Source organism: Nicotiana tomentosiformis, chromosome 8, assembly GCF_000390325.3.
Source record: "Nicotiana tomentosiformis chromosome 8, ASM39032v3, whole genome shotgun sequence".
NCBI classification, from domain to species: Eukaryota; Viridiplantae; Streptophyta; class Magnoliopsida; order Solanales; family Solanaceae; genus Nicotiana; species Nicotiana tomentosiformis.
In genome coordinates this window covers 44,767,691-44,785,570 of record NC_090819.1, presented here as the reverse complement: position 1 = coordinate 44,785,570, position 17,880 = coordinate 44,767,691, and the positions used below count along the sequence as shown (strand labels likewise).

The window sequence follows — 17,880 nt, the reverse complement described above, 5'->3', positions numbered from 1 at the left end:
CCGGTCTCAGCCCGACCGGCTAAGCCATCTCAAGTGAGACATATCCATATCTACAATATAAATCAATAGTTCCAACACAAATGCCACCATGTGTACAGCATGGCGTCCGAACTCGGCCCGATCGGCTAAGCCATCTCACTTGAGACATAACCTCTTTCAATTGTTCACTCAATTCACATTTCTTTCCCATATTTCGTTACATGGCACAAACAACCTCATTTATTAAGTAGTCCTTGGAACTTGGGAACATTTTACAATTCAAGTCTTTCCCTTTTTATTTATTTAAATAACATCATAATTCATGTCGATAAGTACCATCACATAAAGCATTTCACACATAAGGGAATGAGCTTGGAAAATCATAATTACGTTCTCAGATAGCATGATGACACAGTAACCATCTAAAACAATTAGGGAACATAAATCGTTCAATCCAACACACTAAGGCAAACAATTCTAGTATGATCAAGTTAGAACTTACACCAATTACTCGGACATCAGAAGTTCGATTCTAAGAAGAAGAGAGTTAGCCATACATACCTCAATTGCGCTTCTTTAGACTCTACTATTATCCGAAACCCTTAGCAACCTCAATCTATTTTAGCAATATACAAATTGAACCCAGAATCAGGAAAACATTGATGGTTCTAGCTCACTTTTCCCCCACGCTCTTTATCACATATGCATGCAAGATAAACCACCCTCATACCCATGAAGTATCACACTAGTACCCCATTATAGCTATGTTTGAAATTAAGAGCTAGGGTGATGAAGTCTTACCTTTTTGGATGAAGAATTTGGTGCTCTACTTGAATGTTTCCAAATCTTTAAGTGATGATTGAAGATCAATTTGATGAAAACTTAGGGCCTCCCTCTTGAACCTTCTCTCACTCACTCTAGATATATCAGAAAATGAGCTCAAGATAGATTAAATAGGTGTTTTAACGGAATGGGGGTCGGGTTTTAAATTAAGAAAAAGGATGCCCCGACACAGGTCCGCGGTCGCATATGCAACCACATAATGGTTATGCAGTCCGCAAAGTGACCGCAGAAATGGCCCTCAGGGGCCTAAACTTTCGGCCCAGGTATGCGACCAGTATGCGGTCCACATACTTGTTTTGCGGTCGCATAATGCACCGTAGAACTCCCTCCACAAAAACCCAAGAGTAATTATGCGACCAATATACGGTCCGCATATTGATTATGTGGTCGCATAATCGATCGCAAAACTAACCTCAAATTGGCCAAATTTTTTGCTTCACTCTGCGGCCATTATGCGGTCCGCAGAGTGATTATGCAGCCGCATAATGGGCCACAGAAATGCGTTCTTCTGTGAAATATTTTCCTCTAATTCCATAGGGTACTGTTCAATCCAAAAAGTCTGAACCACGGCAAGCTTGCGAGCCTTGAAGAATTTCTACTATAATAACGTAGGAATCTATCTTGGCACCACGAAACCCCGAGGTTTTAGTTAAAATTTGTACCGGGCCTTACATCCTCCCCCACTTAAGATCATTCGTCCTCAAATGAGGATCAAGGTTCACTTAACACAGCTTCAGTTATACCACATCCCATCAGCCCCAAATTTGCCTAACTTCCTAAAAATTTCACCAGAGTTTCCTTTGTATTTAGGCCTATCCACCTGCCAGAGAGCCCCTGAAACACACCTTAGCAACATATATAGAATTAAATGACACAACAGAACGCAAAATAACACCAAACGAAGCCTCATAGGGGACATATAACTAGAACAGAGTGTCTTTATATAAGCCGAACGAGTAATACAAATATTTAGGGGGACAACTTTATAGAGCTATTACATGGCTATTCAAACAAATGAGGGTACTTCTTTTTCATTTCATTCTCGGCTTCCCAAGTAGCTTTTTCGACTTGCTGGTTTCGCCATAATACCTTTACGGATGCAATTTGTTTGTTCCTCAATTTTTGGACCTGTCTATTAAGGATAGCAACCGGAATCTCTTCATATGACAATTCTTCAGTAACCTCGACGGTCTCAACCGGCACAATAGTAGACGGATCTCCAACTACCTTCATCAACATGGACACATGGAATACCAGGTCCACTAATGACATCTCAGGTGGTAGCTCAAGATTGTACGCCACCTGACCTATCCTTCGAATTATTCTGTACTTAATTTCCCTTTCTTTCCAAACCGCATGATCCCCTTCATGGGAGATACCTTCCAGAACACCCAATCGTCTTCCTTGAACTCTAAGTCTCTGCGATGAACATCCGAATAGGATTTTTGACGACTCTGAGCAGTTTTCAATCGCTCCTTTATGATCTTAACCTTTTCCATAGACTGATGCACAAGGTCTGGTCCTATTAGTTCAGCTTCTCCAACCTCGAACCACCCAATCGGTGATCAACATCTTCTACCATACAAGGCCTCAAATGGCGCCATCTGAATACTGGCATGGAAGCTGTTGTTATAAGCAAATTCTATGAGCGGCAAATGATCATCCCATCTACCCTTCAAGTCAAGCACACAATAATGCAACATGTCCTCAAACGTCTGAATAGTCCGCTCTGCTTTCCTGTCAGTTTGTGGATGGAAGGCCGTGCGAAGATTTACCTACGTACCCAAACCTTGCTGAAATTTCTTCCAGAAATTAGCTGTGAACTAGGCCCCTCAATCGAAAATGATGGAAACTGGAGTGTCGTGAAGCCTGACTATCTCCTTGATATACAATTTAGGATACTATTCCGCAGTGTCAGTGGTTTTAACTGGCAAAAAGTGAGCTGATTTCGTGAGTCGATCCACGATCACCCAAATTGAGTCAAACTTCCGTGGAGTGTGTGGTAACCCTACCACAAAATCCATGTTAGTCATTTCCCATTTCCACATTGGAATTTCTATACTTTGTGTTAACCCACCGGGCTTTTGATGCTCGGCCTTCACCTGTTGACAGTTTAAACATTTTGCCACCAAGTCCGCCACACCCCTCTTCATGTCATTCCACCAGTAAACTTCCTTGAGGTCATGATACATTTTCGTTGAACCTAGGTGCACGGAATATCTAGAAGTATGAGCTTCTCCCATGATTCTTTCCCGAAGACCATCTACGTTTGGAACACATAACCGCCCTTGGTACCGTAATGTACCATCATCCATGTCAAGAGAAAAAGACGTAGCCTTATGTTTATGAATCACTTCCTTCAGCTGCACCAACACTGGATCATTTTATTGCTTCTCCTTGACCTCCGTCACAAGCGATGATTCTGCCCTATTCCGCACAATCACCCCCCCTTCATTAGAGTCCACAAGACGAACTCCCAAACTAGCCAACTGGTGAACCTACAGGGCCAAGGGCCTTAGACATGCCTCCAACTGAGCCAAACTACCCATAGATTTCCGACTAAGAGCATCCGCCACCACATTAGCTTTCCCCGGATGATACAAAATGTCGATGCAATAATCTTTGAGAAATTCAACCCACCTTCTCTGCCTTAAGTTCAATTCTTTTTGCTTAAAAATGTATTGAAGATTCTTGTGGTCCGTGAATACATCTACATGGACTCCAAACAAATAATGACGCCAAATTGTTAATGCAAAAACCACCGCCGCAAGCTCTAAGTCATGAGTTGGATAGTTCTTCTCATGATTCTTAAGTTGCCTTGAAGCATATGCTATAACCTTACCATGTTTCATTAAAAAACACCCAAGATCGATCCTTGAACCATCGCAATACACCACAAACCTCTTGGTACCCTTTGGCAGGGTCAATATCGGCGCCGAAGTCAATCTTGATTTCAATTCCTGGAAGCTCCTTTCACAAGCATCGGACCACTGGAACTTAACCGCCTTCTGCATCAATTTAGTCAATGGAGAGGAAAGTGTGGAGATCCCCTCCACGAACCTCCTATAATACCCGGCCAAACCCAAGAAATTGCGAATCTATATTGGAGTAGTAGGTCTAGGCCAATCCTTCACCGCTGCAATCATTTGAGGATCAACCTTAATTCCTTCTCCGGAGACTACATGACTCAGGAATATAACAGATCCAAGCCAAAATTCACATTTTGAGAACTTTGCATACAATTGGTGTTGATAAAGAGTCTGCAGAACTGCTCTAAGGTGGTCGGCGTGATCTTCTCAACTTCGTGAATATATGAGGATGTCGTAAATGAATACTATCAAAAAGGAGTCAAGAAAAGGCTTAAAGACTCGATTCATAAGATCCATGAAAGCTGCCGGGGTATATGTTAGCCCGTAAGACATTACCAAAAATTCAAAGTGCTCATATCAGGTTCTGAAAGTTGTTTTCAGAATATCTTGCTCGCTTACCTTCAATTGATGGTACTCGGACCGCAAATCAATTTTGGAGAAGAACGTAGCACCTTGCAATTGATCAAACAAATCATCTATCCTTGGCAATGGGTATTTATTTTTTATTGTGACCATGTTGAGCTGCCGGTAATCAATACACATCCGTAGCGATCCATCTTTCTTTCTGACAAAGAGAACCGGTGCGCCCCAAGGTGACACACTCGGTCGGATGAAACCTTTCTCTAGCAAATCCCTTAGTTGTTCCTTTAGCTCTTTTAATTCTACTGGCACTATTCTATAAGGTGGAATGGATATAGGCTATGTGGCTGGCATTACATCAATTCCAAAATCATTCTCCCTGTCTGGAGGAATTCCAGGGAGTTCATCCAGAAAGACATCGGGGAATTCATTCACAATTGGTACAGATTCAAGGGTAGGCACCTCAATAGTGGTGTCCGTAACTCGGACCAAATGATAAATATACCCCTTCCTGATCATTTTTGTGGCCTTAAGGTAATAAATAAACCTACCTTTTGGCATAACATTATTCCCCTCCCACTCAACAATTGGCTCGTTAGGAAACTCAAGCCTCGTAATTCTGGTTTGGCAGTCGAGTTTGGAAAAACATGAATAGAGCCAGTCTATTCCCATTATTACATCAAAATCAATCATCCCCAGCTTAATGAGATCAGCTATGGTATCCCGACCACGCACCGTGACATCACAATCTCTATTAACCCGCACGGCCGTAATAGACTCGCCAACTGGGGTAGATACAGAGAATGGCTCATGAAGCTGTTCCGGTTCTATCCCGAAGCTCGCAGCAACATAAGGAGTAACATAGGACAAAGAAGATCCGGGATCAATAAGGGCATACACATCATGAGATTGAACAGTTAATATACTTGTGATGACATCTGGGGAAGCCTCTGCACTCTGTCGACCACTCATAGCATAGAATCGGCTGGGTCTTCCCGAACTCTGTGCACCACCCCTAGTTGTACCACGCCATACGACAGTTGGAGAGCCTCGAGTTGGAGGGTGTGCTGAGGATGTGGCAGCTGTAGAACTGGATGACTGAGCTGTGCCCCTGCCTGCACCTTGACGGGATGCACTACACTCCCTCTGAATATGACCTCTCATTCTGCATCCGTAACATACTGGCATGTCCAGGTAGCAGACTCCCAAATGTATCCTCCCACACTTAAGGCATGAGGCCCTTTGCTACTGCTGGAATCTCCCTCCTGATCGGCCCTGGGACCCCCTGCTGCCCTGACCAGTCCTAAAGAGACTCCCCTACTGCTGACCGTGCCCTGATGGCGAGGCACTATCTGAAGACTGAGCATAAGACTAGGATGGCCCTGATGATCCTCCCCGAAAAGCTGATCTCCCACCTCCGAACAAATCCCCAAGGTTGCCTGATGATCAGTCCCTACTACTACCTTCTCGTTCCATCCTGAGCTTTAATTTTCGAGCCTTTGTAGCTTGGGCAAATGCCACCATCTTTCCATAGTTCATGTCAGAATTTAGAGCAGTTGTGGCAGCCTCATTAATAACCAAAGGGCTAAGGCCCTGCACAAATCGACGCACCCTAGCCTCCATAGTCGGCATCATATGAACAACATACTTTGACAGGCGCACAAACTCTATGTGATACTCCTACATACTCTTACTGCCATGTTTAAGGGTCTCAAACTCAGCAACACAGATTGCCTTAGTCTCGGCAGGCAAGAAATGGTCTATGAAGGCATCCGCGAACTCACTCCATCTCGCCGGAGTGCTCCCCTACTCACGGGAATCCTCCTACATCTCAAACCAGGAATATGCCACCCCTTTCAAACGATAGGAGGCAAATCCTGAGGGTCTGCCCCGGGATCAGTACCTGTGAACACTGGAGGGTCTAACTAAAGGAAACTGTTTACCCTAGAACCGGAAGAATCCCCTTGCAAGCTAAATGAGGTGGGTGCAACATTTGACCTCTGAGCCTGAGAAGCTACTAACTGAGTTAGCATCTGAATAGCCCCCTAAGATCCCCATCGGAAATACCGGGACCAGGAGCTGGGGCTGGAGGTGGAACAGGTATATCGGCGGGAGGGATTGTGGCACCCTCCGTGGGTGTAGGAACTGAGGTAGTATGTTCTGGAGTAGACGAATCAGGCAGTGTGATAGTAGGGGGATTCCCCTTACCCGCATTATCAAGTAGGGGATCAACAGCCACTCCTGGGGTGGCATTGGCTTCTTGGACAATTCTCGCTCTCTTCTTAGGTGCCATTTACTGAAAGTTAGAACAATGCACGAGTTAGAGGAGAACAACCTCACATTCCGCTCCATCGCACGATATAGAACAATAATGAAAGGTATTATTCCTAAATGTCCAAGTAGCCCCTAATTATAGATATGGTCGACAACACATCAATAAGAAGGGCTCTACTAGACACGGCTCCAAGACATCCTAGCACAATTTAAAACCTTAGGCTCTGATACCAAGTTTGTCACCCCCAACCTTGAGGAGCGCGCCCGACGCTCAACCGAGTGAACCCGGTCAAGCAAGCCTATTAGACCATCCCTACCCGACTCATTCATGATTCGAAAAGAGGACGCGTTACCATCTACTAAATATGGGAGAGATCAGATATACATGCATAAACATTGCTAGCCCATTTTTCATTATATACATTATGCCATAGCAAAGTTTTCAAAATACAACTTAGTCCAGTGACCACTCCGATACCCATACACGACCCACATAAACGTCTATGGAGCCTCTAATGATACAAAAGACCAACATGACAGTGCCGACAACAAAGCCCCGGCTATACCTCAAAATGTGAAAACTTCTACAAAAGAAGGACTACATGACCCCATGAGGAAATGGGGCTCACCAGTACTGCTATGATGAGTGTGAGGGAGAGCAACACTATATGCGATCAGCGCTATCTGCGTTGGAACCACCTACATACATTCAAAGATGTAGCGCCCCCGGCAAAAGGTACGTTAGTACTGTTGAATAGTACTAGTATGTAAGGCAAACACCAGTCTTAGTAGAATGAATAGCAAAACAAGGAGAAGGCAGTCATAATAATCAATAAGTGCTTCACATAAATACACAGAAACACCAAGTAAGGATCACATAGTTTTCGATTCAATCTTTCTATCTTTTTAGGTTAATAATCTTTAGTGCCAATGCCACAACTCACAATGCCACCGTGTTTTTACATAGAGTCTGGTCTCGGCCCGACCGGCTAAGCCATCTCAAGTGAGACATATCCATATCCACAATGTAAATCAATAATTCCACCACAAATGCCACCATGTGTACAACATGGCGTCTGATCTCGGCCCGATCGGCTAAGCCATCTCACTTGAGACATAACCTCTTTCAACTGTTCACTCAATTCACATTTCTTTCCCCCCTTTCATTACAAGGCACAAACAGCCTCATTTATTAAGTAGTCCTTGGCCCTTGGGAACATTTTACAATTCAAGTCTTTCCCTTTTTATTTGTTCAAATAACATCATAATTCATGTCGATAAGTACCATCACATAAGGCTTTGCACACATAAGGGAAGGAGCTTGGAAAGTCATAATTACATTCTCAAATAGCATGATGACACGGTAACCATCTAAAACAATTAGGGAACATAAATTGTTCAATCTAACACACTAAGGCAAACAATTCTAGTATGATCAAGTTAGAACTTACACCAATTACTCGGACACTAGGAGTTCGATTCTAAGAAGAAGAGAGTTAGCCATACATACATCAATTGCGCTTCTTTAGACTCTACTATTATTCGGAACCCTTAGTAACCTCTATCTATTTTAGCAATATACAAATTGAACCCAGAATCGGGAAAACGTTCATGGTTCTAGATCACTTTTTCCCCCACACTCTTTATCATACATGCATGCAAGATAAACCACCCTCATACCCATGAAGTATCACACTAGTACCCCATTAAGAGCTGGGGTGATGAAGCCTTACCTTTTTCGATGAAGAATTTGGTGCTCTACTTGAATTTTTCCAAAGCTTTAAGTGATGATTGAAGATCAATTTGATGAAAACTTAGGCCCTCCCTCTTGAACCCTCTCTCTCTCACTCTAGAAATATCAGAAAATGAGCTCAAAATAGACTAAATGGGTGTTTTAACGGAATGGGGGTCGGGTTTTAAACTAAGAAAAAGGGTGCCCCGACACAGGTCTGCGGTCGCATATGCGATCGCATATGGTTATGAGGTCCGCAAAGTGACCGCAGAAATGGCCCTCAGGGGCCTAAACTTTCAGCCTAGGTAGGCGACCAGTATGCGGTCTGCATACTTGTTCTGCAGTCGCAAAATACAACGCAGAACTCCCTCCGCAAAAACCCAAGAGGAATTATGTGACCAATATGCGGTCCGCATATCGATTATGCAGTCGCATAATCGACCGCAAAACTAACCTCAAATTGGCCGAACTTTCTGCTTCACTCTACGGCCATTATGCGGTCTGCAGAGTGATTATGCGGTCGCATAATGGGCCGCAGAAACGTGTTCTTTTGCGAAACATTTTCCTCTAAGTCCGTAGGGTACTATTCAACACAAGAATCTATCTTGGTACCATGAAACCCCGAGGTTTTGGTTAAAATTTGTACGGGGCCTTACACCATCAATATCTGATATGATGACACACTTGATGTGACAAGACATCATGATGTGACTCGATGCGACATGACATTATTTACATTTTGACCACATAATTTTTCTTTCTATTTTATAACTATCTTTTACTAAAGAATTTGATCCACATACTTTGTTACATACACTTCACTATTTATACATAGTACTCATTTTTGCATATCGGGGGATAAGAAAGACAATCAAATTTTTATAATGGAACTAAATCCCTAATATCTATTCTATTGCTCTCATTTTTCTAACCCACAGCCGTTGCACCCTATTTTGCACTAGTCAAGATAGGATTCAACTTGTGGTTTCTCTGTTGTTGATGAAAGAGAGTCGCCACCTAATATTTTAAGGTATACTAGGATACCTATTTAATTACTAAGTCATGTTCTTTGTTAGTCTTCTAACCAATGAGATTATGAGTAAGGGTTCTTGTTCTTCTAAGGGGAAGGTGTTAGGCACCCCGTAAAATCTACCTAAGGTAGCTCCATAGGATTTAAACTAAGTTTGGGATCAATTATTTTATTAAAGGCTTTGACTAGTGATAAAGAATTCTGCTTACTATATACCTAAGTATGATATCGATAGAAAGAATGCGAGGTCCTAAAGGGATATGAGTTTATGAAGAAGTTTATAAGAGGTATTAAAAGAGTCTTGAAATTGGTACATAAATGGTCTAGATTTTATAAGTATATAAACAGATTGAGTTATGAAAATACTTTGATTTGGGGGTTGGTTAGTTATATAACCCTAAAGGATGTCTTGCAAGAAAGTGAGCCTAAAATTACCTCAGATTCGGAGGGTTTCCAAAGAAGAGGTCATTTGCAATCTGAATTTTCCTTTTTGAAATAGAGCTGCTGTTTTGCTAAGTTCTGGATTTTGAATATCCTTCAAGGAAAGGAGGGTGAGCGAAACACAATAATAATTTGCGGGTAGATTATAATTAGTGAGTTAAGGATTTGCTTATAACTAATTTCCCTTTTAAATCCTATGTTGTTTAAGGCTTGCCTAAGTTCATATGATACTAAAGCATAAAAGAAAAGCATGTGTTCAAATATATAAGTGTTATATACAGGAGAGATAGAACAACAATAAAAACATAACAAATACAACTAACATTAAACTAATAGAAGCAGTAAACTAAATTAACGAGACAATAATAATGATAAAAGAGTTGAGGGAAAGATGATTGGACTCTGTTATTAAGCCTCAAGAAGGTAGGCTCAGCATTAAAGAAAAGTAGACACAACTGACTTTGGACTCCTGGACGAGATGCGATAAGGCTGGAATTGGGGTTGAGTTCATCAGGAACTGAGAGGCCCAAACAGATGTACATGTCAAAAAAATAAGAAAGTCATTACACATATATCCAATATATATTTAGCATATTCTAACTATAGATCATACTTTGATGTTCATGACAAATACACAAATAGATAACTGAAGCAAGAATAAGATTAATATGGTAGAGGAAATTATATATTAATGTTATGGCTATACGTAGTGAATAATTCACATTGGAAATCTTTCGTTGTCATTAAACACTAAACCCTTAAGGAAATGAATGTGTCAATGAATTAAGAGCTAAGGAGGGAACCCCACTCGAGGTCGATGCACCCTTTGGACCCCCCGACACTTCAAAGTTCCCAAGGGACTCAAGGCCCAAGGAAATGCTTGTGCCTGGGAGGGACTCAAGGCTTAGATGAGGCCGCCTAGATGATCGGGCCAAGATCGGACTCCGTGTAAGAATACGGAGGTATTGTGAATTGTGGAGCATCGGTACTAAAGGTCACCCAACCTAGTAATATGGAAATTATTTTGAAAATGTATATGATCCTTAACTTGTTGTTTTACGATTATTTGAAGCCCTTATTGAATTCTTGATTGTTCCTCTTGTATTATTATTCATTCTATTGAGTTGGTGTTTAGCTATACATACTAGTACTATTCGACGGTACTAACGTCCCTTTTGCCGGGGGCGCTGCATCTTTAAATGGATGCAGGTGGTTACATAGCAGACAATGCGGATCAGAGATAGTGTTGCATCCTCTTCTCAGCGGACTCGGTGAGACCCATTTCTTTTCGGAGACATTGTATTGTACCTTTTGTTTATATTATGGTCACTTTTTGAGGTATAGTCGGAGCCTTGTTGCCGGTACCATCTTTACTCTCTTTTGTATCTTTAGAGGCTCCGTAGACACTATTTGGGTTGTATATGGGTGTTGGGAATGTTAAACAAGTTATGTTGTGTTTGATCACTTGTTCCACTTGAACTTTAAGAAATGTGTATTTTGGGACTTAAAAGCGCAATGACTAATGAAATGATTTAGAATTATGTGAATGAGACTCCTACTGTATAATTAATGAAATCACGTCTTCTCTTGATTGTGGGTTAATTGGATAGAAAGTATCTAACATGCTTGCTCGGCCGGGTTCATTCGGTTGAGCGCCGGTAGCGCTTCTCGAGGATGAGGCATGACAAACTTGGTATCAGAGCCTAAGGTTTTAAAGTGTCCTAGGATGTCTCGGAGCGGTGTCTGGTGGAGTCCTTCTTATCGGTGTATTGTCGACCACATCTATAAGTTGGAGGCTACTTGAACATTTAGGAACAATACCCTTCTTTGATACTCTGGATCGTGCGATGAAACTAATTGTGCAATTGTTCCTCCTCTAACTCATACATTCCTTTACATTTCAGTATATGGCACCTAAGAAGAGAGCAAGAACTGGCCAAGTATCCAACGCCGCCTTAGGAGTGGTAGTTGATCCTTTATTTGATGAAGCGGGTGAACACCCAAGGGGTGAGGATAATCCCCCGACTGCTACACTACCTGATTCCACTACACTGGCCTAGGCCACACCAGTTCCTACACCTACTGAGGGTGTGACGGTTCCTCCACCTGGCATTCCGATTCCACCTCCAGCTCCAACTTCCAGCTCTTGTATTTCTGATGGGGATCTTAGGGGAGCTATTCAGATGCTGACTCAGATAGTGGCTTCTCAGGCCCAAAGGTCGAATGTTATACCTACATCCTCTAGACTGCAAGGGGATTCTAGTTGTTCCAGGGTGAACAGGTTTCTGCAGTTGGATCCTCCGATTTTCACGGATGCTAATTCTAAGGAGGACCCACAAGACTTTATTGATGAGATGCATAAGACTCTCCGGGTTATGCATGCTACTAAGACGGAGGGAGTGGAGTTGGCCGCCTACCGCCTAAAAGGAGTGGCCTATTCTTGATTTGAGTTGTGGGAGGACTCTCGGGAGGAGGGGAGCCCTCCAGCGAGATGGAGTGAGTTTGCTGATGCTTTTATAGACCATTTCTTGCCTGCCGAGACTCGGGAAGCCCGTGCCGCAGAGTTTGAGAATCTTAAGCAAGGGAGTAGGAGTGTGTGGGAGTATCACAAGGAGTTCGCGCACCTGTCAAAATATGTCATTCTCATATTGCCTAATATGGAGGCTAGCGTGCGCCGGTTTGTGCAGGGCCTTAGCCCCTTGGTAATCAATGAGGCCGCTACAGTTGCCTTGAATTCAGACATGAACTATGGGAAAATGGTATCATTTGCTCAAGCTAGATAGGAATGCAAGTTGAAGAACGAGAGAGAGCGAGAGGGTACCAGCAAGGCTCAGTCCGCGGGCAACTTTGGGGAGTCATTTACTGGGGGGAGATCACCTTTCAGGGGAGGGTCATTAGGGCCAACCCAGTCTCATGCTCAGTCTTCAGCTAGTGCACCGCCAATGGGGCACAGTCAGCAGTAGGGGAGTCACTTCAGGCCAAATCAGGGCAGCAGGGGACCCCACCATCAGTGCCAATCAGGAGGGAGGTTCCCACAGTAGTGGAGGCCCCCATGCCCCAGGTGTGGGAAGATGCACTCGGGGATTTGCTACATGGACTTACATATATGTTACGGGTGCTGGTTGAGGGCTCATATTCAAAGGGAGTGCCGTTCATCCCGCCAGGGTGCGGGTAGGGGCACGACACAGCCATCCGGTTCTGTAGCTTCTACATCTTCCGCACCCCCTCTAGCTCGAGGCCCTCCAATAGGGTGTGGTGTAGCTAGGGGTGGTGTGCAAAGTTCAGGAGGATCCAGTCATTTCTATGCTATGAGCGGTCTCCAGAATGCAGAGGCTTCTCCAGATGTTGTCACGGGTATATTGACTGTCCAAACCCATGATGTATATCCTCTTATTGATCCCGGTTCCACGTTATCCTATGTTACCCTTATGTTGCTATGGAATTTGGGATAGCACTGGAACAACTTCCTGAGCCGTTCTCTGTATCTACTCTGGTTGGCAAGTCTATTGTGGGCGCACGAGTTTATAGGGGTTGTGTTGTCACAGTGCGTGGTCGGGACACCATGGCCGATCTCATTTAATTGGGGATGGTTGATTTTGATGTAATTATGGGGATGGATTGGCTTTATTTATGTTTTTCTAAGCTCGACTGCCGAACTAGAATTGTGAGGTTTGAATTTCCAAGTAAACCTGTTGTTGAGTGGAAGGGGGATAATGTGGTGCTGAAGGGTAGGTTTATTTCTTACATTAAGGACACGAAGATGATTAACAAGGGGTGTATCTATCACTTGGTCCAAGTTACGGACACCGATGCTGAGGCACCTACACTCGAGTCAGTGCCAGTTTAGAAAGAATTTTCGGAGGTCTTTCCTGATAAGCTCCCTGGGATTCCGCCAGACAGGGAGATTGATTTTGGGATTGATGTGATGCCAGGCACGCAGCCTATATCTATTCCGCCCTACAGAATAGCACCAACAGAATTGAAGGAACTAAAGCAACAGTTGAAGGATTTGTTAGAGAAGGGTTTCATCCGACCGAGTATGTCACCATGGGGTGCATCGGTTCTCTTTGTAAGGAAGAAAGATGGATCGCTGAGGATGTGTATTGACTACCGGCAACTCAACAAAGTCACATTCAAAAACAAATACCCACTACCAAGAATAGATGATTTGTTTGATTAGTTACAGGGTGCTAAATATTCTCCAAAATTGATTTACGATCCGGGTATCACCAATTGAAGATCAAGGAGCAGGATATTTCGAAAACAACTTTTAGGACCCGATATGGGCATTTTGAATTTCTGGTGATGTCTTTTGGGCTAACAAATGCCCCAGCGGCTTTCATGGATCTTATTAATCGGGTTTTCAAGCCTTTCCTCGACTCCTTTGTGATAGTGTTCATTGATGATATTCTTGTGTATTCACAAGGTCGGGAGGACCATGCCGATCATCTCAGGGCAGTGTTGCAGACTCTTCATCAGCACCAATTGTATGCAAAATTTTGAAAGTGTGAATTTTGGCTCGAATCTGTCACATTCTTGGATCATGTTGTCTCTAGAGAAGGAATCAAGGTTGCTCCTCAAAAGATTTCAGTAGTAAAGAATTGGCCTAGACATACAACGCCCACCGAGATTCGTAGTTTCTTGGGCTTAGCATCGTATTACAGGAAGTTTGTCGAGGGGTTCTCTACTCTTACCTCTCCGTTGACTAAATTGACTCAGAAAATAGTTAAGTTCCAATGATCTGATGCCTGTGAAAGGAGCTTCCAGGAGTTTAAATCGAGATTGACTACAATGCCGATGTTGACCTTGCAAGAGGGTACATCTGAATTTGTGGTATATTGTGATTCTTCAAGAATTGGGCTTGGGTGTGTGTTAATGTAACACGGAAAAGTTATAGCATATGTTTCTAGGCAACTCAAGAATCATGAAAAGAATTATCTAACACATGACTTAGAACTTGCGGCGGTGGTTTTTGCATTGAAAATTTGGCGTCACTATTTGTATAGGGTCCATTTGGATGTATTCACGGGCCACAAGAGTGTTCAATATATTTTCAAACAAAAGGAACTGAATCTGAGGCAGAGAAGATGGCTTGAGTTACTCAAGGTTTACGACATCGATATCCTATATCACCCGGGGAAAGCCAATGTTGTGGCGGATGCTCTTAGCCGGAAATCTATAGGTAGTTTAGCACACTTAGAGGTATATCAAAGGCCATTGCCCAAGGAAGTCTATCGGTTGGCTAGTTTGGGAGTTCGTCTTATAGACTCTAATGAAGGAGGGGTAATTGTGCAAAATAGGGCCAAAGCAATACAATGATCCATTTTTAGTGCAATTGAAGGAGGGGATTAAAAAACATAAGACTACGGCTTTTGCTCTTAGAATGGATGATGGTACACTAAGGTACCAAGGACGACTATGTGTTCCGAATGTAGATGGTCTCCGGGAAAGAATCATGACTGAAGCTCACGCTTCTAGGTATTCCGTGCATCTAGGTTCTATGAAGATGTATCACAACCTCAAGGAAGTCTATTGATGGAATGAAATGAAAAGGAATGTGACAGACTTTGTGGCAAGGTGTCCGAACTGTCAGCAAGTGAGGGCCGAGCATCAACGGCCTGGTAGGTTGGCACAGAACATAGAAATTCCAATGTGGAAGTGGGAGATGATTAATATGGATTTTGTGGTAGGATTACCACGCACTCCGCGCAAGTTTGACTCAATTTGGGTGATGGTGGACCGACTCACAAAATTAGCACACTTCTTGCTAGTTAAATATACCAACACAGCGGAACAATATGCTTAGTTGTATATCAAGGAAATAGTCAGGCTACACGGAACTCCAGTTTCTATCATTATCGAGGGGCTCAGTTCACGGCCAATTTTTGGAGGAAATTTCAGCAAGGTTTGGGTATTCAGGTGAATCTTAGTACAACTTTCCATCCACAGACCAATGGGTAAGCAGAGCGGACTATTCAGACGATTGAGAACATGTTGCGTGCTTTTGTTCTTGATTTCAAGGGTAGCTGGGATGATCATTTGCCACTCATAGAGTTTGCTTATAACAACAACTTTCATGCAAGTATCTAGATGGCACCATTTAAGGCATTATATGGTAGGAGTTATAGATCTCCAATTGGGTGGTTCGAGATTGGGGAAGCAGAGTTAATAGGGACAGACCGTGTACATCATGCTATGGAAAAAGTTAAGATCATAAAGGAGCGGTTGAAAACTGCTCAGAATCGTTAGAAATCCTATTCGGATGTTCGTCGTAGAGAATTAGAGTTCAAAGAAGATGATTTGGTATTCTTGAAGGTTTCCCCCATGAAGGGTATTATGCGGTTTGGGAAAAAAGGGAAATTGAGTCCGAGGTATGTCGGGCCATACAAAATAATCTAGAGGATCGGTCTGGTGGCGTACAAACTTGAGCTACCACCCAAGATGTCATTAGTGCACCCGGTATTCCATGTGTCTATGTTGAAAAAGGTAGTTGGACTATTGTGCCGGTTGAGACCATTGGGGTTAATGAAGAATTGTCATATGAAGAGATTGATAGGCAAGTCTGAAAGTTGAGGGATAAAGAAATTGCCTCCGTGAAAGTGTTATGGCAAAACCAGCAGGTTGAAGAGGCCACGTGGGAGGTCGAGGAAGAGATGAAGAAGAAGTATCCTCACTTGTTTAAATAGTTGTGTAATCCTTTCTTTTACGGACCTACCGCCTAAGAATTTTGTATCACTTGTTCAGTTAATGTAAAGATGCTCCTTTTGATTATATATTGTTTACATGAGGCCACAGTTGGTATTATTATGAGTTATGCTATGTCGTTGGGTTCTATACATGTTTATAAGATGTGTTTCTGGGGCTCTCTGACAGGTGGATAGGCCTAGTTACAAACAAAACTCTGGCGAATTTTTTGAGAACTTAGAGAGATAGTTAAATTTGGGGTTGCTAATGTATATGTTAACTGAGTTGCACAAGGTTCTAATAATGAACTCGGGTCCTCATTCGAGGATGAATGATCTTAAGTGGGGGAGGATGTAAGGCCCCGTAAAGTTGTTTCCTAAAAACCCGAGTTCCGTGATGCCAAAGTAGGCGTAGAGGTTAATAATAGTAGAAATTCTTCGCGGCGAGGTTGCTCGTCGCGGTTCGAACTTTTTGGGTTGAAGAATGCACCAAAAATTAGAGGAAAATATTTGGCAGTGTTATGCATTTCTGCGGTCCATTATGCGACCACATAATCACTCTGCGGACCGCATAATAGCTGCAGAGTGAGACAGTTAATTGTCCAATTTGGATGAAATTTTGCGGTCGACTATGCGACTGCATAACTGTTCTGCGGTTCATTATGCGACCATAGAATAGGTCTGCGAGCCGCATAGTGACCGCAGACACGGACAAGTTTTTGGCTATTTTGGTCACCGATTATGTGACTGATATGCGGTCCACATATCGATTATGCGATCGAAGACCTTGTTTCGAAGCTTCATTTTTGGGGTTTTTAAACCCGACCATATTTCATTGAAACATATCCCATGGGCCATTTTGATCATATTTTCTGATATTTTTAGAGTGAGAGAGAGGGTCCTAGTGGGTGAAGTGATCTTCATCACATTACTCTCCAATTCTCACTTAGAATCTTGAAGATTATCAAGAGAGGCACCTAGGTATTCTTACTAAGAGGTAAGATTTTATCACCCAAACCCTTAATTTCAAAAAGTAACTAGAATGGACCATTAGTAAGGTAATTCATGGGGATGGGAGTGCTTATCTTGCATGCATGTATCCTTGTAGTATGTGGGAAGATTGTGAGCTAAAATGACAGAGAATGATTTGGGGAAGGATGGAATCCTCCACAAAGAAAAGGGCCTTAAGGCATTGATGCACACCTAGTGTTTGATAATATGCTCAATTGAGCTAAAACCATGTTCATCTTCCTAATTTTGGTTTAATTTTGTTATATTGCTAAAATAGATTGAAGTGGATAATATTCCAGAACATCTTAGAGTTTTAAAGAGCTCAATTGAGGTAGGTTGGCTAAACCCCCTTCTTCTTAGAATCGAACTCCACAGTGATCATGTAATTAGAGTAAGCCCTTGATCATTAGAGAATTGGCGATTTCTAACGTGTTTGTG

At 42.7% G+C, this 17,880-nt stretch overlaps 1 protein-coding gene across 1 annotated transcript; it reads right to left on the bottom strand.

The window, feature by feature from the left end:
• Positions 1-1,824: 1,824 nt before the first annotated feature.
• LOC138897400 (uncharacterized) lies at positions 1,825-6,564 on the bottom strand. Its single transcript, XM_070183367.1, has 4 exons — positions 6,339-6,564; positions 3,348-3,532; positions 2,793-3,185; positions 1,825-2,241 (listed from the first exon to the last, which is right to left on the bottom strand). Exons 1-4 carry the CDS (start codon positions 6,562-6,564, stop codon positions 1,825-1,827), a joined length of 1,221 nt encoding a protein of 406 aa, XP_070039468.1.
• Positions 6,565-17,880: the final 11,316 nt, after the last annotated feature.

What these genes read in the sequence shown, in the direction of transcription:
- LOC138897400 (XM_070183367.1), bottom strand. Translation starts at nt 6,564, where the DNA reads ATGGCACCTAAGAAGAGAGCGAGAATTGTCCAAGAAGCCAATGCCACC. An exon ending in GTAGTTTGGCTCAGTTGGAG is followed by an intron (nt 3,186 to 3,347) that starts GCATGTCTAAGG and finishes GTGTTGGTGCAG; the next exon opens with CTGAAGGAAGTGATTCATAA. An exon ending in GGAAGTTTGACTCAATTTGG is followed by an intron (nt 2,242 to 2,792) that starts GTGATCGTGGAT and finishes TGTTCATCGCAG; the next exon opens with AGACTTAGAGTTCAAGGAAG.